This window comes from Oikopleura dioica, chromosome 2, assembly GCF_907165135.1.
Source record: "Oikopleura dioica chromosome 2, OKI2018_I68_1.0, whole genome shotgun sequence".
Classification (NCBI taxonomy): domain Eukaryota; kingdom Metazoa; phylum Chordata; class Appendicularia; order Copelata; family Oikopleuridae; genus Oikopleura; species Oikopleura dioica.
Genome location: NC_137292.1, coordinates 13,485,470 through 13,500,501, shown reverse-complemented (window position 1 = coordinate 13,500,501; position 15,032 = coordinate 13,485,470). Strand labels below are relative to the sequence as shown.

Sequence of the window (15,032 nt, the reverse complement as noted above, 5' to 3'; positions counted from 1 at the left end):
CATGGAAACACTTGATAGAATTGTTTGAAGAGAAGAGAAATGTACAGAAAAGGGACCACGAATCATGTTTCTTTAGGTTGTCCAGCAACAGAGCAGAGATTGATGCAGTATCGATTCCCCTTCTTGTCTGGCAGATTGTGGCCCAAGTGAGTGCCCGCTATAAATAACAGTAAACCCGAAAAGAGGAAGATTCCACTCACTAAGAGAAACCGCTTCGCCATCTTTTAAAGTCCTGACGTTTTCCCAGACGACTTCTTCGTCTCTGAAGCTCGGCCATCCATGCGCCTTGCTTTCGTCGACGAATTCTTTCCAAGTTCTGCCCAAGGTCTCGGATTTGGTGTGATCCGCTGTGCACGAAAACATGTCTCCTGAAAAGGCGCACAATAAGATGTGCGCAGGTTTATTCGATCACAGAGGAACTGTGATCGATGCTCGATCACAGAATTGAAATTTAGTCTTATTTGGATCACAGATTTTTTGTGATCCAGAATTCCTTTCGCCCGACCCATGAATTTATCACTGAATTTCATTAGGAAAACTATTCATACCAGGGGCGGATGATAGGAATGTCCGATAACGCGGCTTCGACCTTTGAGATGATTCAACAATCCCTCGTTATGAAAGCCTGAATTCCCATCCCTTATTTTTGGATCACACGAATTCTGTGATTGAGAGCTGTGATCGGCCACAGCAAATTTGTCGGTGTGCTCGACTGAATCACAGCCTTTTCTGTGATCCGCAAATGCTGCGCACATCATTTTGTGCGCCATTTCAGGGGACTCATTTTTGCGCACAGCGGGTCACACCAAATCCGAGACCTTGGTTCTGCCTTTTGGAGCGATGAAAAGAGGCTTTCCAGTCACTTGAAATCAATGTCTCTGAAGAATATCTCAAAATAAACTACCTGAATCGTAAAAGGTTATTTCGGTGCCCTCTTTTGTCTCGTTCAAAAAGCTAGTTTCAAGAAAATAACCAGAATGCTCGGCGTAATGGCGATTGAAGTTGCAAACGGAATCTGCGGTATCATAGTTGCATTTCCATCGCAATTCCTAAAAATTTCATTAAAAAGAATCAAATTTTTATTACTAACTTTCTGAACAGGAGCATCAGAAGTGCCGTGCTTTTTCTGGCTCATGATGCTTTCATCACCGACAATTGGGTATTGAGACATTCTAAAGGAAGCAGAGGAAAGATTTTGAGAACGAATGGGATGAAGTTTTCAGAATTATTCAGCGGGCTTGCCAGCAACTGAGACCAAATTAATGCAGTATCGATTTCCCCTGTTATCAGGCAAATTGTGTCCCAGATGCGAGCCTTCTAGCGAAACAGCCTCCCCATTTTCCAAGCACCTGACATTCTCCCAAACGACTTCTTCGTCTCTGAAACTTGGCCAGCCGTGATCTTGCGATTCTTTTAGAAATCCACTCATCGTTCGTCCGATGGGCGCCTTGAAAAGCGGCTTTCCAGTGACCGAATCGTAAAACGTAATCGGCTCAGTCTGGAAAGAAACATAAAATAAGGGGTGAAGAAGGAGCAATCCACCTGTTTGATGGCAAAATCATAAAAGTCCGTGTCGAGCCAATATCCGAAATTCTCGGCCCAGTGGCGATTGTAACACGTGATTCGATCTGCCAGGCTTTGATCGCAACCCCATCGCAAATTCTAAAGCAAAGGAAAGCTGAAAACTCAAGGCAAGAAATAACCAGCTGGACTCCTTTCGGGCAAGTTCCATGCGCCTTCCGAGCCATGATCGATTCAGGTCCGTATAATGGATACTCTGATAGCAGCTGAGAAGAAGTTGAAGCTGAACAAGTCAAAATCGGCGCTCCGAGCACTGAATTTAAGAAATTTGAATAAATAAATATACCGTCGAAGAAATAACTTACTGGTGAGAAATTTTGAACTACGCTTCAGCATTTTCTTCGCGGCTTTCTCGTTCGATTTTCTCTATTTTTTGAGTCTGAAAACATGGCCTGGAGATTTGGAGAGAAGCTTTCCATTTCTGTTGCGTCAATTTTACCATCCGCCCTAGCCAATGACCGAGCGAGAAAATACTGGAAAGAAGGAAAAAGTACAGTTCGAAGAGAAATCACTCTAGTGACAAAATTTCTGTTATAACAGATATCTGTCTATGGTTTTGGGAAGATCCGTGTGACTACGAAAACTTAACAAAAAATGATTGTTAATATCAAATGAGTGGTGGTTATTCTTTTTACATACGAACATTATTCAAAAGCAATTATGATTTTCGAAAATATAATTTTATGAGCCCTAACTCTGAGTCGGTCGATAAACTACGCGGAACGGAACGGTCCAAAAATAAGGTAACGAGGTCGCCTTGTGAAATTTATAGAAAATAAAAACGGCCGTTTCGAAACGCCCCTGAGCGCAAACTCGTCCGATCAGGATCAGCAAAAACGCCGCATTCTTGAGCAAACACCAATCTTTTTGCCATTTTCGAAAGAGCCCCTTTCTTCAGAAAAGCCTTCCTATTGATCGGGCGATCAGAGAGAATTGAGTGGTATTGATCCTTGAAAGAAATTGGGAAATCACGAGATGACCTTGTATTGAGGCGATTCTGGGACAGACTCGTGGGCGTGGCTGTTTGATGGGAATCTGTCTTCTCTCAGTTTTTCAGTTTTTCTGAGCTTTTTTGAGTTTCTATATAAGGACTTCAAAGAGAATTTCAACTTGGTGGCGCACTACTACACCTGTAAGCCCTGGCTTATCTTTCTAAAGAGTCTGTTTTTAGACTTGAAAATGCGTCGAGTTCTGAGTTTATCAAAGCGAGCTTCGGCTGCAGCTGCTGGGGTCAAGGACAACCCAAAATTCTACGCCATGGTTTTGGAATTTACAGAAGCATCTGCAGCGATCCTCGAGAAGAAACTTCTTGAAGATACCAAGGCAGAGTTCGAAATTCCCGCGACCTTTTGCGGGTGCGGGGGAGCGGGAACTATGACTGAAACTTTTCGCGGGGGCGGGGAGCGGGAGCAAGGTCGAAAATTTTTGCGGGAGCGGGGGAGCGGGAGCAAGTCCAAAAATTTTGCGCGGGAGCGGGGGCGGGGAGGAGGTCTAAAAATTTTGCGCGGGAGCGGGGGCGCGGGAAGGATTCCCCTCTCTTTTGCTCCGCGGGAGCCCGCGGGAAAGAAAATCAACGTGAGGGCTGGTTTAAAAGGTCTTTACTAAGGAAGAAGCCTGGGTCAGGCCTCTTTGATAATTCGACAATTGAGAAAAAAATTGAAAAAAATATATAAAAACCATAACAAAGCTAAAAGCAAGAACAATATTACTTTGTTTTGATCAACTAAGACTTCCCCGGCCTTTGTCAAGCCTCTTGAATTTAAAAACCAAGGAACGGGGCTGAAACGGCCCGAAGGGCCGTCAAGCCTCTTGAATTTAAAAACCAAGGAACGGGGCTGATACGGCCCGAAGGGCCGTCAAGCCTCTTGAATTAAAAAAACCTTCTTCCCCGCTGCTCCCGCAGCCCCGCGGGAGCATTTTTGAGTTTTCGCGGCGCGGGAAGGGGCGGGAAGAAGGCGGGAAAGAGCAATTTACGGCGGGAGCGGGGGAGGGGGAAAGATCACGAGAAAATCTCGAGGGAGCGGGGGAGGGGAAAGAATATCCAAATGTCTTGGGGAGCGGGGGCGCGGGAGAAATTTTGCTCCCCGCTCCCGCGGGGGCTCGCGGGAGCTTGCGGCGCGGGAAATTTCGAACTCTGTACCAAGGTCGAAAGTATGAAGCGGAAATCATTAACCGAAGCTGTAACACTTGAATCTTTTAGTTGGCAGATCTGAAGATATCAAGCGAGAGCAGATGGAAGCACTCCAGCGATCGGAAGATCAACGAATGAAGGAGATTCAGGGTATTTTCGACTATATGATGCCCTGCGCTTCTGTTTTGGAAACCAACTTCAGAGTCCGAATGGATGATGGATCCTCCCAGGTGATTTTTATGATGAAAACATTATACTTACTTCTTCCAGGTTATTTCCGGCTACCGAGCTCAGCATTCGCATCATCGTCTTCCGACAAAGGGAGGCATGCGATACGCCCCCGATGTCGACATGGACGAAGTAAAAGCCCTCGCTGCCCTGATGACCTGGAAGTGTTCCGTCGCCGATGTTCCATTTGGCGGCGCCAAGGCTGGAATCACCATCGATTCGAAAAAGTACTCCACTCAGGAGTTGGAGCGCGTCACTCGAGGCTTCACTCAGCAGCTCACCAAGGTGAAACTTTTTTCTTTCCAAAAGCATGTTTCACGAAAACTTGTAGCACGGCTTCCTCGGGCCTTCCATCGATGTTCCCGCGCCAGACATGTACACAGGCGAGCGCGAAATGGCGTGGATGGCGAACGAGTACTCCCGACTCAACCCAACTGATCTGAATGCGCCTGGCTGCGTCACTGGAAAGCCCATTTCTCAAGGAGGTGTTCACGGTCGAGTTTCTGCCACTGGACGAGGTGTTTACCACGGAACGCACATCTTCTGCAACACAAAAAAATACATGGACATGGTCGGCCTGGCACCGGGAATGCAGGGAAAATCCTTTATTATGCAAGGTTTCGGAAACGTCGGTTTCCACAGCAGCAGATACTTCGTCCGGGCTGTAAGTAACATGTTTTTCAGTTGAAGAACTGTTGCTAATTTTTTCTTCAGGGCGCGAACTGCATCGGTATCGTCGAATACGACGGATCTCTCTACAATCCTGACGGAATTGACATTTATGCTCTCGAAGACTACAAGTTGCGAAACGGAACTATTGTCGGCTTCCCAGGCGCTAAAGCATGGGACGAAGCGAAAGACGGACCTCTTATTGAACAGAAATGCGACATTCTCGGCGCCTGCGCCAAAGAAAAGGTATTTTTTTTTATTCCAAGCCTCAATTTTTCCTTCTTAAGGTCATCACTGCCGACAACGCCAGCCGAATCCAGGCGAAAATCATCTGCGAAGGCGCCAACGGCCCAGTGACACCTAAGGCCCAAAAGATCCTTCTCGACAAGAAAGTTTTGGTTATTCCCGACTTGTATTTGAACGCTGGTGGTGTCACCGTCTCCTACTTCGAATGGCTCAAGAACTTGAACCACGTCTCCTACGGCCGACTCACCTGGCAGTTTACTGAGGATCAGAACTTGGCTATTCTCCGTAAGAACTAAACGAAGGTAGAAATTTGTTAACATCAATTTAAGAATCCGTGCAAGAATCGCTTTACCGACACCACAGCCAGTTCTCGAACTTGTCCGTTGTTCCAAACGCTGAACTCAACGTAAGAAAAGACTATCAAAAATAATTTGAAATAGCGACTCAATTCAAGTCAATGCTGAGCCCTTAAAATATACTTTCAGCAAAAAATCCACGGAGCGAGCGAGAAAGACATTGTCCACTCCGGCCTTGCCTACACCATGAAGCGCTCAGGTCTGCGAATCATGGACACCGCTGAAGAGTTCGACCTTGGTCTGGATATCCGAACTGCCGCCTACATCACATCTGTATCCAAGGTCTACAATGTCTACAAGGAAGCTGGATTTGCCTAAACTGGAGAATGTGTCTGAATGTTGAGCTTTTTTGCTACTGAATGTTTTTTCTTTTTATGTTTCTTTTGCTTTGGCCTAAATCTCTTCATCTTTATGTTTCGCTCAAAATCTCTCCCTCGCTCTTCACATATCCTTATTTAATTCATCTCTCAAAGGCAACAGCTCATGACTTAAAATTTTAAAGTTTAAAAAGTTACTTTTGCTTCAATTCAGTTTCGACCAAAGCCCAAATCTACCGCAACAATATCTTGAAATTTAAGTTTTAAAACGATCAATAAATAAAAAATTTAAACAAGGTCAACTTTTCAACTTATCAAGTTATTTATTTACAAAGGTTTAAACGAACGGGCATGTGATAGTTTCTTCTGTTTCATTATCGCACGGGTTTCGTAATAATTCAAGCAGCGCAAATCGCAATGACTTCGCCTTGCAAGCATTGAATCCTTTTTTGTCGAAATCTCCTTGAAGTTTTCGGATCATCATGTTGACCACAGCCATATCGTCAGTTTGGTATTGGTACTGAAAGTCTTGCATTTCGCAACAAAAGCCTTCGACAACGATGATCGTTCCAGTTTCGACATCTGTAAAATTATCTGTTAGAGTCTGAGTAACTTCCATTCTCAGTACTTTCCTTTCAGGGCAGCTGGCTTCGAACATTTCCTGAAAACCCGCGTTCTCGGTTTAAAAGCAATTTGATCCCCATCAATCCACATATCAGTCAAACAAGGAGTTATATAATTCAAAGGACCACGGACTCGTTGTAACGGAGTTGACACAATTTCGTACTCTTCGTCTGAGTCTTCTTCATTCTCTTCATTTGGTAACTCTTTTTTCTCTTCCTCCTCCTTGACCAAAATTGTCTCTTCGGCGCCTGAATCGGAATTCATTTCTTGTTGCACTTCCATTTTTCGTTCTTATTTGCCCCGTTGTTATACGAGGACGCGTGAGTAATAAGACCAAAATTAAAATTTCCTGAGACTTGGAGACAAACTGCCGTAAGGCAAAGAAATCTTTTTATTGTCTCTCTACTCTCAAGGGGATTTCTTCGGAGCTCGCTTTTGTTGAGTATTGGGTGACAAAAAGGAAAGTTCAAGTTTATCTGTTAAAGGTCGTTTGCTACTGATGGGGTGTTGGATAGCGGAAAAAATCTCATCGGAGCCTGGGTTGGGCTTGTAAGGCTAGTAACCAGACATCCCACTGACGGGCGCTCTGATTCGTCCGTTTAATTTTTCTCGAATTTTCCATAAGATTCACGTAACCCGTTTTTCCAACATCTGACGAATCAGAGCGCCGACCAAGAAAATGTATGGTAACTGGCCTCACTAGCCTAACTCAGGCCCTCTTGAGATAGGCACTCTGATTCGTCACAGCGCTCTGATGGAAATTTCGCTATCAAACACCCCATCAGTAGGAAAACGAGACGGGACACCGCGTTTCTTTTTGAATATGAAAACTGAAGTTGCTCTATAATTGTGGTTTTTAGAAGTTGATGAATATCTGCGGAGTTTGCGCGAATCGTCTTCTCGGCTGCAATGATTTCACGAAATTTTACGAAACAGTGGAAAATCTTCCTGTTGAAAATGAAAAATTGAGAAAATTCGTTGACCCAAGTCGAACATGTATCATGTGTTTTGGCTTTCTGACCCGGTCGAGGTTTGCTGAGTACAAAGAAGAAATCAGAAAGTCGGTAGAAAACTGGCCGCTGGAGAAAGAACATGTCGTTAGGGACTTTCAAATGTTGATTACAGTTCCGTCGATAATGCCACTCGTCGAGAACATTGTTTATTATTCGATAAAGCAGGAAGTTTCAGATGTTGTTTTACCAGGAAAAGCTCGCTAATAACACCAGAAATTATCCTTCCCATACTTTTTTCAAGCTTTGAAAGACAACATCAACCTGAAAGAAATTCTCAAAACGATGTGCTGCAATAATCTGCTTGAAAACGTCTTCATCAATGCCGAAAGCGAGCTGAAGGTTTCGCCCAAATTCTTATGCGAAGAATTCGAGTCTCAATTCATCACTGGATTGATCAACAACCCCAGCTTATCAAACGAAATTTCCTATAAATTGGAGGCGATTTACAAAACGAGAGCTGGAGGAGGAAAGAAAAAGAAATGGGGCAAAAAAGCGAAGAAAGAAAAGGAAGAAGAAGAGCAGGGCTGCACAATTGGATTGGAATCCAATTGGTTTCCAATTCCAATTGGATTGGATTGGTAAATTGGTTGGAAAAAAGGCGGGAAAATCAGGGTCTGTCCAATTGGACAGCCCTTCCAATTGGAAAATGGGGGTCCAATTGGCAACTGGTCGCCAATTGGTAAATTGGCAAAATGATTGGATCGAAGCACCTCTTTCCATGCGGAAATGCCAGATTATGCTTGAAACAGTGGCTCAAACGACCAGTTGGGCAATAATTTTCGATCTTTAAGTCAAAAGAATTGGACTGATGGTGGGATTTTCGATAGATAAGGGCTAGAAAAATAAGTTTCGAGGGACTATTGATTCAGTTAGAGGAGCAAGAGGGCAAAAATAGTTGTAAAGAATGCAAAAATTAGCAAAATTTTGGAATTTTCTTCGGCGAGGGCTTGCCAAACTGCCCGAAAGCGCCGAATTGCCCGAAAGTGCCCATATTGCCCAAATGTCCGAAATGCCCGCTCTTGCCTGGCCAAATTTTAGGGGCTTAGCTCCGAATGCTCGGCCGAACGCTTTTTCCCCGAATGCCCGATGCCGATTTGCTTTAAAAATTCCCTCGTTTGTAAATTTTAAAGGATTATTTTAAATGAACTCATTAAAAAAACTGATTTTTCCAATTAGAATCCGATTTTTTTCGCGGACCAATCGGCAATTGGAATCTTGCTTCCAATTGGCACGAGTTTTCCAATTGGACAGCCAAATTCCAATTGGAATTGGAATTGGATTGGAATTTGGTTGGATTGGGAAAATTTGGGTTGGATTGGATTGGCAGTTGGTTGGAAAAATCCAAATTTTTTTGCCAATCGTGCAGCCCAGAGGTTACGAATCTGCCGCCAACGATCAATGCCAGTACTGTTTCGCAGACTTTAAACATTCTGTCGCCTTCCGACTTGCTCAGTCTCGGCGAGTACCTTTCATCTCTTTCTCCGTCGCACAAACTGACAGTCGAAACGATCCACTCGCCGATCTACATCGCTGGAAGATATCAGAAATATTCAAGGACGCTCCCTCAAACTCCCTGGCTCGTTGATGGCAAAAGACATTACAGTGAAACTTCTGTCGAGGAAATTATCGCAGCGCCCTTTGTAAAAGCGACTGGGGCGCAGAGAGGAATCCTGACTTCGGCAGGGAGAGAAGATGTAGATGTTAGAACTCTCGGTAAGTTTAATTCGTGCTTGAATGTTGAGTTGGATTCTATTTTCAGGAAATGGAAGACCCTTCATTGTGGAGCTGTTGAAGCCCCGCAAGCTGTTGACAAGCAGTTGTGCGGAGATTCTAGCCGCAGAAGTGAATAAAAGCTCCGATTTAAGGACCCCCCCGTCAACAATTTTCCTCAAAAAATCGAAAATCTCAAAGCAGCCATATTTTGGCTTCTGAGTGTGCCTGGAAGTTAAATTTATCATAAAAACTTGTAAGGAGCACTTTTTGACCAATAAAAGTCTAAAATTTAAGCAAAATTGGGACTTTTTCGTCATTTTTCGTCAAAAAGTCCGATTTCCAAACGCGATTTTGAGGGTGTTAGAGTCGAGATAGACCCCCAAAAAATGAAGCCTCAAAATCGTTTTTTGACCTGTAGAATCCATTTCCGGGGTCAAAATTTTGAAATTCCGAAAATAGATTTTTCGAAAATTGTTGACGGGGGGGTCCTTAAAAATAAAAGACGTTTGCATTATTGGAAAAAGTGGATGCAAAACGCTTTTGGAAGGAGAAGTGGACAAGAAAAAAGAGTATCGGGCGTTTTGCTACGCTGAAAGAAAGATTACAGAGGAAGATTTGGAAAAATTAAGAATGAGCGAAGTAGTATTGAAGGTAGAAAGAAATATTTGTCCTACTTCTTATCTTTTATTTAGCAAAAGACTCCTATCCGAGTATTGCATCGGAGAAACAATGATACGAGACCAAGAACGATTCATAAGTAAATTTGACGCCCAGCTCTATTTCCTTTAACTCATCTTTATAGAGCAGAAGGGAAGAGATGGGAAGGTAGATCAGAAAACTGGTTCTATATCGATTTGCTTACTCAAGCGGGCACTTATATTAAGGTACGAAAAAGCTCATAGTCAGTGGATGACTTTCTTTTCTAGGAATTTGTTCATGGAGATTTCGGAAGAACGAAGCCAAATGTTTCTGAAATTCTCGGATGCGAATGTGACATTGTCGGACTTGATGTCACTAACGTCCACCTTGATTGGCCTCCAACTGCGCCAGAGCAGATTGTCGAGAAATCAAGCTAGATGCAATTCAAAGATTGTATTTCTGTCTTTTTTAGAATGGAAGGACACCGCTTTCAGGCTCTGCGAGCCTATTTATCGAAGACCTCGAAATTAGCAAAAGAGGATTTCGAAGCTAGTGAGGAACTACTCGATCTATTACAGAACGAAATTCGCGTTCTTATCGTCGGCGCAGGAGGCCTTGGCTGTGAAATTCTGAAATGTATGGCTCTCTCTGGCTTCGGCAAAATCGACATTATCGACATGGATACGATTGATCTTTCAAATTTAAATCGTCAGTTTCTCTTCCGGCAAAAGGACGTCGGACGAGGCAAAGCAGACGTTGCTGCTGAATTTATCATGGGCCGAGTTCCAGAAGCGTCGGTGACGCCGCATTTTTGCAGAATTGAAGAAAAAGATTCCGATTTTTATCGACAATTTCAAATAGTCATCCTTGGACTCGATTCTGTTCAAGCAAGGAGGTGGATAAACGCGAAAATGTTTTCGCTTTTGATTCATGATGATGACGGAAATATTCTTCCCCAGTCGATTCGGCCGATTATTGATGGAGGGACTGAAGGCTTTAGGGGCCACTGTAGGCTCATTTGTCCCACAATGACTGCTTGTCTTGAGTGCAACTTGGATCTTTTCCCGCCACAAGGTTATTTTTAACTCTTATTTTTCCTCACTTATACAAATTATAGTAAATTTTCCTCTTTGCACCATTGCTTCGGTCCCACGTCTTCCAGAACACTGCATCGAATGGAGCAGAATCATCGCTTGGGAAGAAGAAGATCCATTCCAAGGAGAGCCCGTCGACGGAGACAACTTTTCTCATATAACTTGGTTGACGGAAAAGGCTCGAGAGCGAGCGGAAGAATTCAACATTGACGCTAGTGGGATTGATTTCAGAAAGACGCAAGGTGTCATTAAAAGGATCATTCCTGCTGTGGCTTCTACTAATTCTGTGATCGGTAATTACTATAAAAATGATTAATCGCGTGATTTATTTTGTTTGAAGCTTCCCAATGCGTGACAGAAGCCTTCAAACTAGCCACATATTCGTTTGATAACATGGACAACTATTCAATGCTGAACCAGAACGCAGGAATTTACCAGTTTGTTTATCCCGCTGAAAGGAAAGAAGACTGCGTCGTCTGTGGAAAGAAAAGGAGGGTTATTGAAGTGGGAAAGGTAAAATTCAGGCATTATTCAATAAAATATTATTAATTCGCTCAGGAAAAAACTCTTGGTGATCTCATTGCGAAGCTCAAAGATGAAAACGAATTATCTGGCCCTGCTCTAGTAAAATTATCAGCATCTCGAAAGACTTAACCTTATTCAGACAGCGAACATAGAAAACAGCGAAAAGGTTCTCTTCATGGACAATATCCAAGGAACACATGAGAATCTATCGAGGACCCTTGAGGAGCTTTCTCTCGGAAATCAGGAGATTCAAGTTACAGGTAGATCAAATTCTATCATCTGAATCAAGAGAGCTCATTTAGATAAAGCGTATGCCGCTCCTGTTACGATTCAGCTTCGATTCACTGGAGAATCGTAGAAAAAATATATCATCATATTTATTCATATGAGCCTTTTTCATGTAGTTATCGTATCTACTGCCACACACAACTAATGTAAAATGTACATACTCTTTGTAAGTATATTCTATGTCATAAAATTTGAAAAGGTTAGAATGGAGGACTCTGGGGAAGAAACAGCAACCGCATCTCATCTATTCGGCCGCCTGTCAAGCAAGGAAGACGATCCGTTCGGCGAAATAGCAGCCAATAACGAGTCGACAGATACCACTCCGAACCTAGAGAATATCCAAGAAATGGACGACAAAGAACTGATAGCGCAAATGGACGCTATTGAAATTTCAACAAGCGAAACTCTAGCGAAGTCAACTTCAGTTTCAATATCAGATGAGTTCAAAGAAAAGGTTAAATCGATCTGGCCGGCGCCGAAAAAGTTTCTGAGAATATTCAAAAACAGAAAAGATGGAAAGCCTCTCATCAGCTCCGATTATTCGTTCATTTCCCAGCCAAGGTAGATTTTCAATTTTCGAGCTTTCTTCGTTGATTCCAAAAATTCTTAGACTTTCTACATTTGTCGCCAATCCTTACGTTCGATACGATATGGACCCGATGGACCATCTTGCTCTATTGCTCAAGCGCGAAGATTACGTAGAAGTCATCAACACGACCTCGATGATCATCAACTCTATTCCCAAAGATGAAGATCCGCTTTACTTCGCACATTTCTTCGATCTCTGGTTCTTCAGACTTCAAGCCGCTCTCCGCCTAGTCGAGAACAAGGACGAAACTTATCTGAAATTAGCGGAAATGGAAGCAGCGGCATTCGACGATTCTCAGTATTCGAATTTATACAAACAATTCTTTCCTTCAAAATTCGAAGGCCAAACGGGGAGCATTCTGCCTTTCCGGTTGAGATTGCTGTCCCTACAAATTATTGCCAAAGTAGCAGCTTCCACGGGAAACGGAAAAGAAATTAATACGGCCATTTCAAAGCTCTTTGCTCTGATGGAAACGACGAAAGAGGTTCTAAACGAGAGCCATGATTTTGTAGAAACGGAGGAAGAAAAATCCTATTTTCTTAAAATTTGGGAAAGAAGAAAGATCGCAGCGGAAAATGCCGTTTCTTCCGCCTTCGTCCAGGCGAATAATCACACAGCGGCACTCGTCTTTCTTGACAAGCTCGGCAGGGAAAATTGTCCTGCTCATCTTCGCGAAGGTACTTGCCAAGAATGGATAAGAGAAATTCAATACAATTTCAGTTGCGAAGATCCAAATCCACGCAAATATGGTCGAAGAAGCCGAGCTTACTTACTCGAAGATTTCTGCCCTGGCCGACTCAGTTCAGAAAGAACGATCGCTTGCAAAATGCAGGCTCATGATCCACACTTTCAAGCAGAATTGGACACAGGCGGAAAACGGTAAGCAATCATTCATGATCTTCTCATTGATTTTTTATCAGAAGCGAATGCCCTGATCGCGACGGAAAATGACTGGGTCTCACGGAACAACCTCGGCGTCATTCTCTTTCAGCAAGAGCGGCTCTCCGAATCAAGTGCAATCTACAACACCGAATTAACTACTCATCTATCCAAAGTAGGAGTCATCGCTCCATCCGCTATTTTTCCTGTTCAAAGAAACTTATTTACCCTGAATGAAATGTACAAAAAATAAACTTAACTGTTATTCAAAATCATTCGCTTCTAGAGCATTTTGTTTTCCTAAAAATGCCCTAGGAGGCTGTGGTTATAAAAATAGAAAACTTACGGCAACTACTATTTTCAGGAGTTTGAAAAATTTGGAATAGAATTTTTGTAGTCATTTTTTCATTTTAATTTCAAAAGTGGAGATTTTTTTTTCTGGAACTGTTTCTCAAAAAATTTCATCGATTCCATTTGGACCAAAAATAACACCTTGTTCAAACCCATTTTCAAGGGTGTTAAGGGCCTCCCGGCCCCCTAAAACCCCGGTAAAAACCTGGCTCGGGGCCTAAGCTTTATTTTGCCCCAGTCAGATACCCTTAATTATTACTCTAACACCCTTAAAAATCGGTCTGAACAAGGTGTTATTTTTGGTCCAAATGGAATCAATGAAATTTTTTGAGAAACAGTTCCAGAAAAAAAAATCTCCACTTTTGAAATTAAAATGAAAAATGACTACAAAAAATTTACTCCAAATTTTTCGAACTCCTGAAAATAGGAGCAGCCAAAACTTACTGATCTTATCGAAGATCAGCAAGTTGTTTTATTAAATAAATATTAAGTACAAAAATAAAATAAATAAGTGGAGAACAGAATAAAAATTCCAGCGCTGATTTTGATGGTAGAACAATCTATCGGCGAAGCTTGGAAGGATCACTAAAGTTTAATTGTTAGTTAACTGTTTCAAGGATTTTGTCATTACCAGACGGCCCACTTGGGCTTTGGAGTGTCCGAAAGTCGTCGAATTTCGGCAGTCTTCTTCGTCACTTCGACTCGACGTTTGACGCTGGCAACCCACTTCTTGTCAACCTTCCATCCTTTTGGGATCTGCTCGATCTAAAATACGTTGCAGTTTAAACTGAAATCCAGTAGAAATGTGTAAAGAAATGTATGTACAGGATTAATAATCCTGGATTATAAAATTTTTCCTAAATACTAATTTTCTGTTCTAATAAATCGCTTCTAAGTAAAGTGGACGATCAAGAGGTCCAAAAGTGACTTCTATCTTGTCAAAAATTGAACTGACCTGTTTGTCGGCGCTCCAGTCCCAGAAAAAGGCGACGTTCTGCTTGGCGGGCATTTTTATCTGCGTGTTATTCTTGAGTTGAACTTTTCAAGACTGACCGTTTTATGCTTTTTGTCGAAACAACAACAGCTGTTCTAGAGATTGGTCGTTTTTTCAAAAAATGTTAACTTTACTGAAATCAACGAAGACACCATTTTGTTCATCTTGAGAAATGCCCACCTGCCTTTCTTTCTTCTCTACATTTTTAACGTAGACTTTTAAAAATGAAAGTATTCAAAAGTTTAACCCTTTTCTTCGTCGCCTCGGGTTCTGCAGTTTCTCGAGAAGAAACTCGATCATGGTCCTGTATGTTTGACTGTGTCGGTGCACTTTTCCGGGGAGATGTTTACTGTTCGTATACCTGGGAGTTTGAGAGCGAAGACTACTACAGATGCTTGGAGCCCTACAAAGAGGAGTTTGATAGCTGCATTCAAGGTTTGGTCTTGTTTTCTTCAAGTTCTTATCATCTTCTATAGTTGACGGCTGCCTGACGCTCGGTCCATGCTGGGAAAAATGCGTCCCTCCGGCTCTTGAAGGCTCGTCTGACTGTGAAGATGGTTACGAAAATGGAGATCTTAACGAACGCGAGTTCCTTAGATGCCTAGTCGATTTATCGGTAGAATTTTCCTACATGTTCAAATTTTTAAAATTCTTCTTAGATGGATGCAGCAAAATGCTTGAGCGATTGTGACCCTTCAAATCCTTAATTTGCCCTGCATTTTCATCATGTGAAATGTTGAATGATATCAATAAAGACCAAACTTCAAGACTTTTACGTTAAAATCTTCAAAGCGT

General features: G+C 42.6%; 7 protein-coding genes and 1 long non-coding RNA gene across 12 annotated transcripts in view; 6 read left to right on the top strand and 2 right to left on the bottom strand.

Moving 5' to 3' along the window:
* LOC145699176 (small ribosomal subunit protein eS12-like) overlaps positions 1 to 15,032 on the top strand; it is a 129,364-nt gene that overhangs the window by 8,961 nt on the left and 105,371 nt on the right. The window lies entirely within an intron of this gene.
* Positions 7 to 2,120, bottom strand: LOC145699805 (uncharacterized). 2 transcript variants are annotated; one of them, XM_081777066.1, is made up of 8 exons: positions 1,887 to 2,039; positions 1,704 to 1,834; positions 1,543 to 1,662; positions 1,091 to 1,498; positions 905 to 1,049; positions 831 to 862; positions 201 to 321; positions 7 to 157 (listed from the first exon to the last, which is right to left on the bottom strand). In XM_081777066.1, the coding sequence occupies exons 4-8, from the start codon at positions 1,169 to 1,171 to the stop codon at positions 63 to 65; spliced, it is 474 nt and encodes a 157-aa protein (XP_081633192.1). In that variant the 5' UTR covers positions 1,172 to 1,498; positions 1,543 to 1,662; positions 1,704 to 1,834; positions 1,887 to 2,039; the 3' UTR covers positions 7 to 62. The 2 variants fall into 2 exon arrangements, with proteins under 2 accessions (XP_081633192.1, XP_081633191.1); XM_081777065.1 differs by lacking the exons at positions 7 to 157; positions 201 to 321; positions 831 to 862; positions 905 to 1,049 and having other exon boundaries at positions 1,212 to 1,498; positions 1,887 to 2,120.
* Positions 3,725 to 5,830, top strand: LOC145699803 (glutamate dehydrogenase, mitochondrial-like). Its single transcript, XM_081777062.1, has 8 exons — positions 3,725 to 3,732; positions 3,782 to 3,942; positions 3,983 to 4,225; positions 4,272 to 4,604; positions 4,655 to 4,855; positions 4,897 to 5,140; positions 5,185 to 5,261; positions 5,341 to 5,830. Exons 2-8 carry the CDS (start codon positions 3,814 to 3,816, stop codon positions 5,527 to 5,529), a joined length of 1,416 nt encoding a protein of 471 aa, XP_081633188.1. The 5' UTR covers positions 3,725 to 3,732; positions 3,782 to 3,813; the 3' UTR covers positions 5,530 to 5,830.
* On the top strand, positions 8,329 to 9,973 carry LOC145698393 (tRNA pseudouridine synthase Pus10-like; the record flags this gene model as incomplete). Its single annotated transcript, XM_081775596.1, has 6 exons — positions 8,329 to 8,878; positions 8,925 to 9,094; positions 9,365 to 9,529; positions 9,571 to 9,635; positions 9,681 to 9,762; positions 9,805 to 9,973. Coding segments are annotated over 6 exons (1,182 nt in total), but the record flags the coding sequence as incomplete, so codon positions are not given.
* On the top strand, positions 9,954 to 11,573 carry LOC145699804 (nedd8-activating enzyme E1 catalytic subunit-like). Its single transcript, XM_081777064.1, has 6 exons — positions 9,954 to 10,591; positions 10,635 to 10,904; positions 10,952 to 11,124; positions 11,170 to 11,235; positions 11,276 to 11,396; positions 11,439 to 11,573. The coding sequence occupies exons 1-6, from the start codon at positions 9,955 to 9,957 to the stop codon at positions 11,492 to 11,494; spliced, it is 1,323 nt and encodes a 440-aa protein (XP_081633190.1). The 5' UTR covers position 9,954; the 3' UTR covers positions 11,495 to 11,573.
* LOC145696656 (trafficking protein particle complex subunit 12-like) lies at positions 11,625 to 13,158 on the top strand. Its single transcript, XM_081773728.1, has 4 exons — positions 11,625 to 11,985; positions 12,035 to 12,690; positions 12,734 to 12,892; positions 12,934 to 13,158. The coding sequence occupies exons 1-4, from the start codon at positions 11,630 to 11,632 to the stop codon at positions 13,143 to 13,145; spliced, it is 1,383 nt and encodes a 460-aa protein (XP_081629854.1). The 5' UTR covers positions 11,625 to 11,629; the 3' UTR covers positions 13,146 to 13,158.
* Positions 13,687 to 14,323, bottom strand: LOC145698813 (uncharacterized). The gene is made up of 3 exons (XR_014133952.1): positions 14,199 to 14,323; positions 13,875 to 14,008; positions 13,687 to 13,828 (listed from the first exon to the last, which is right to left on the bottom strand). It is a non-coding gene; the product is annotated as an uncharacterized LOC145698813 (long non-coding RNA).
* On the top strand, positions 14,472 to 15,001 carry LOC145699523 (uncharacterized). Its single transcript, XM_081776798.1, has 3 exons — positions 14,472 to 14,672; positions 14,714 to 14,853; positions 14,897 to 15,001. Exons 1-3 carry the CDS (start codon positions 14,546 to 14,548, stop codon positions 14,942 to 14,944), a joined length of 315 nt encoding a protein of 104 aa, XP_081632924.1. The 5' UTR covers positions 14,472 to 14,545; the 3' UTR covers positions 14,945 to 15,001.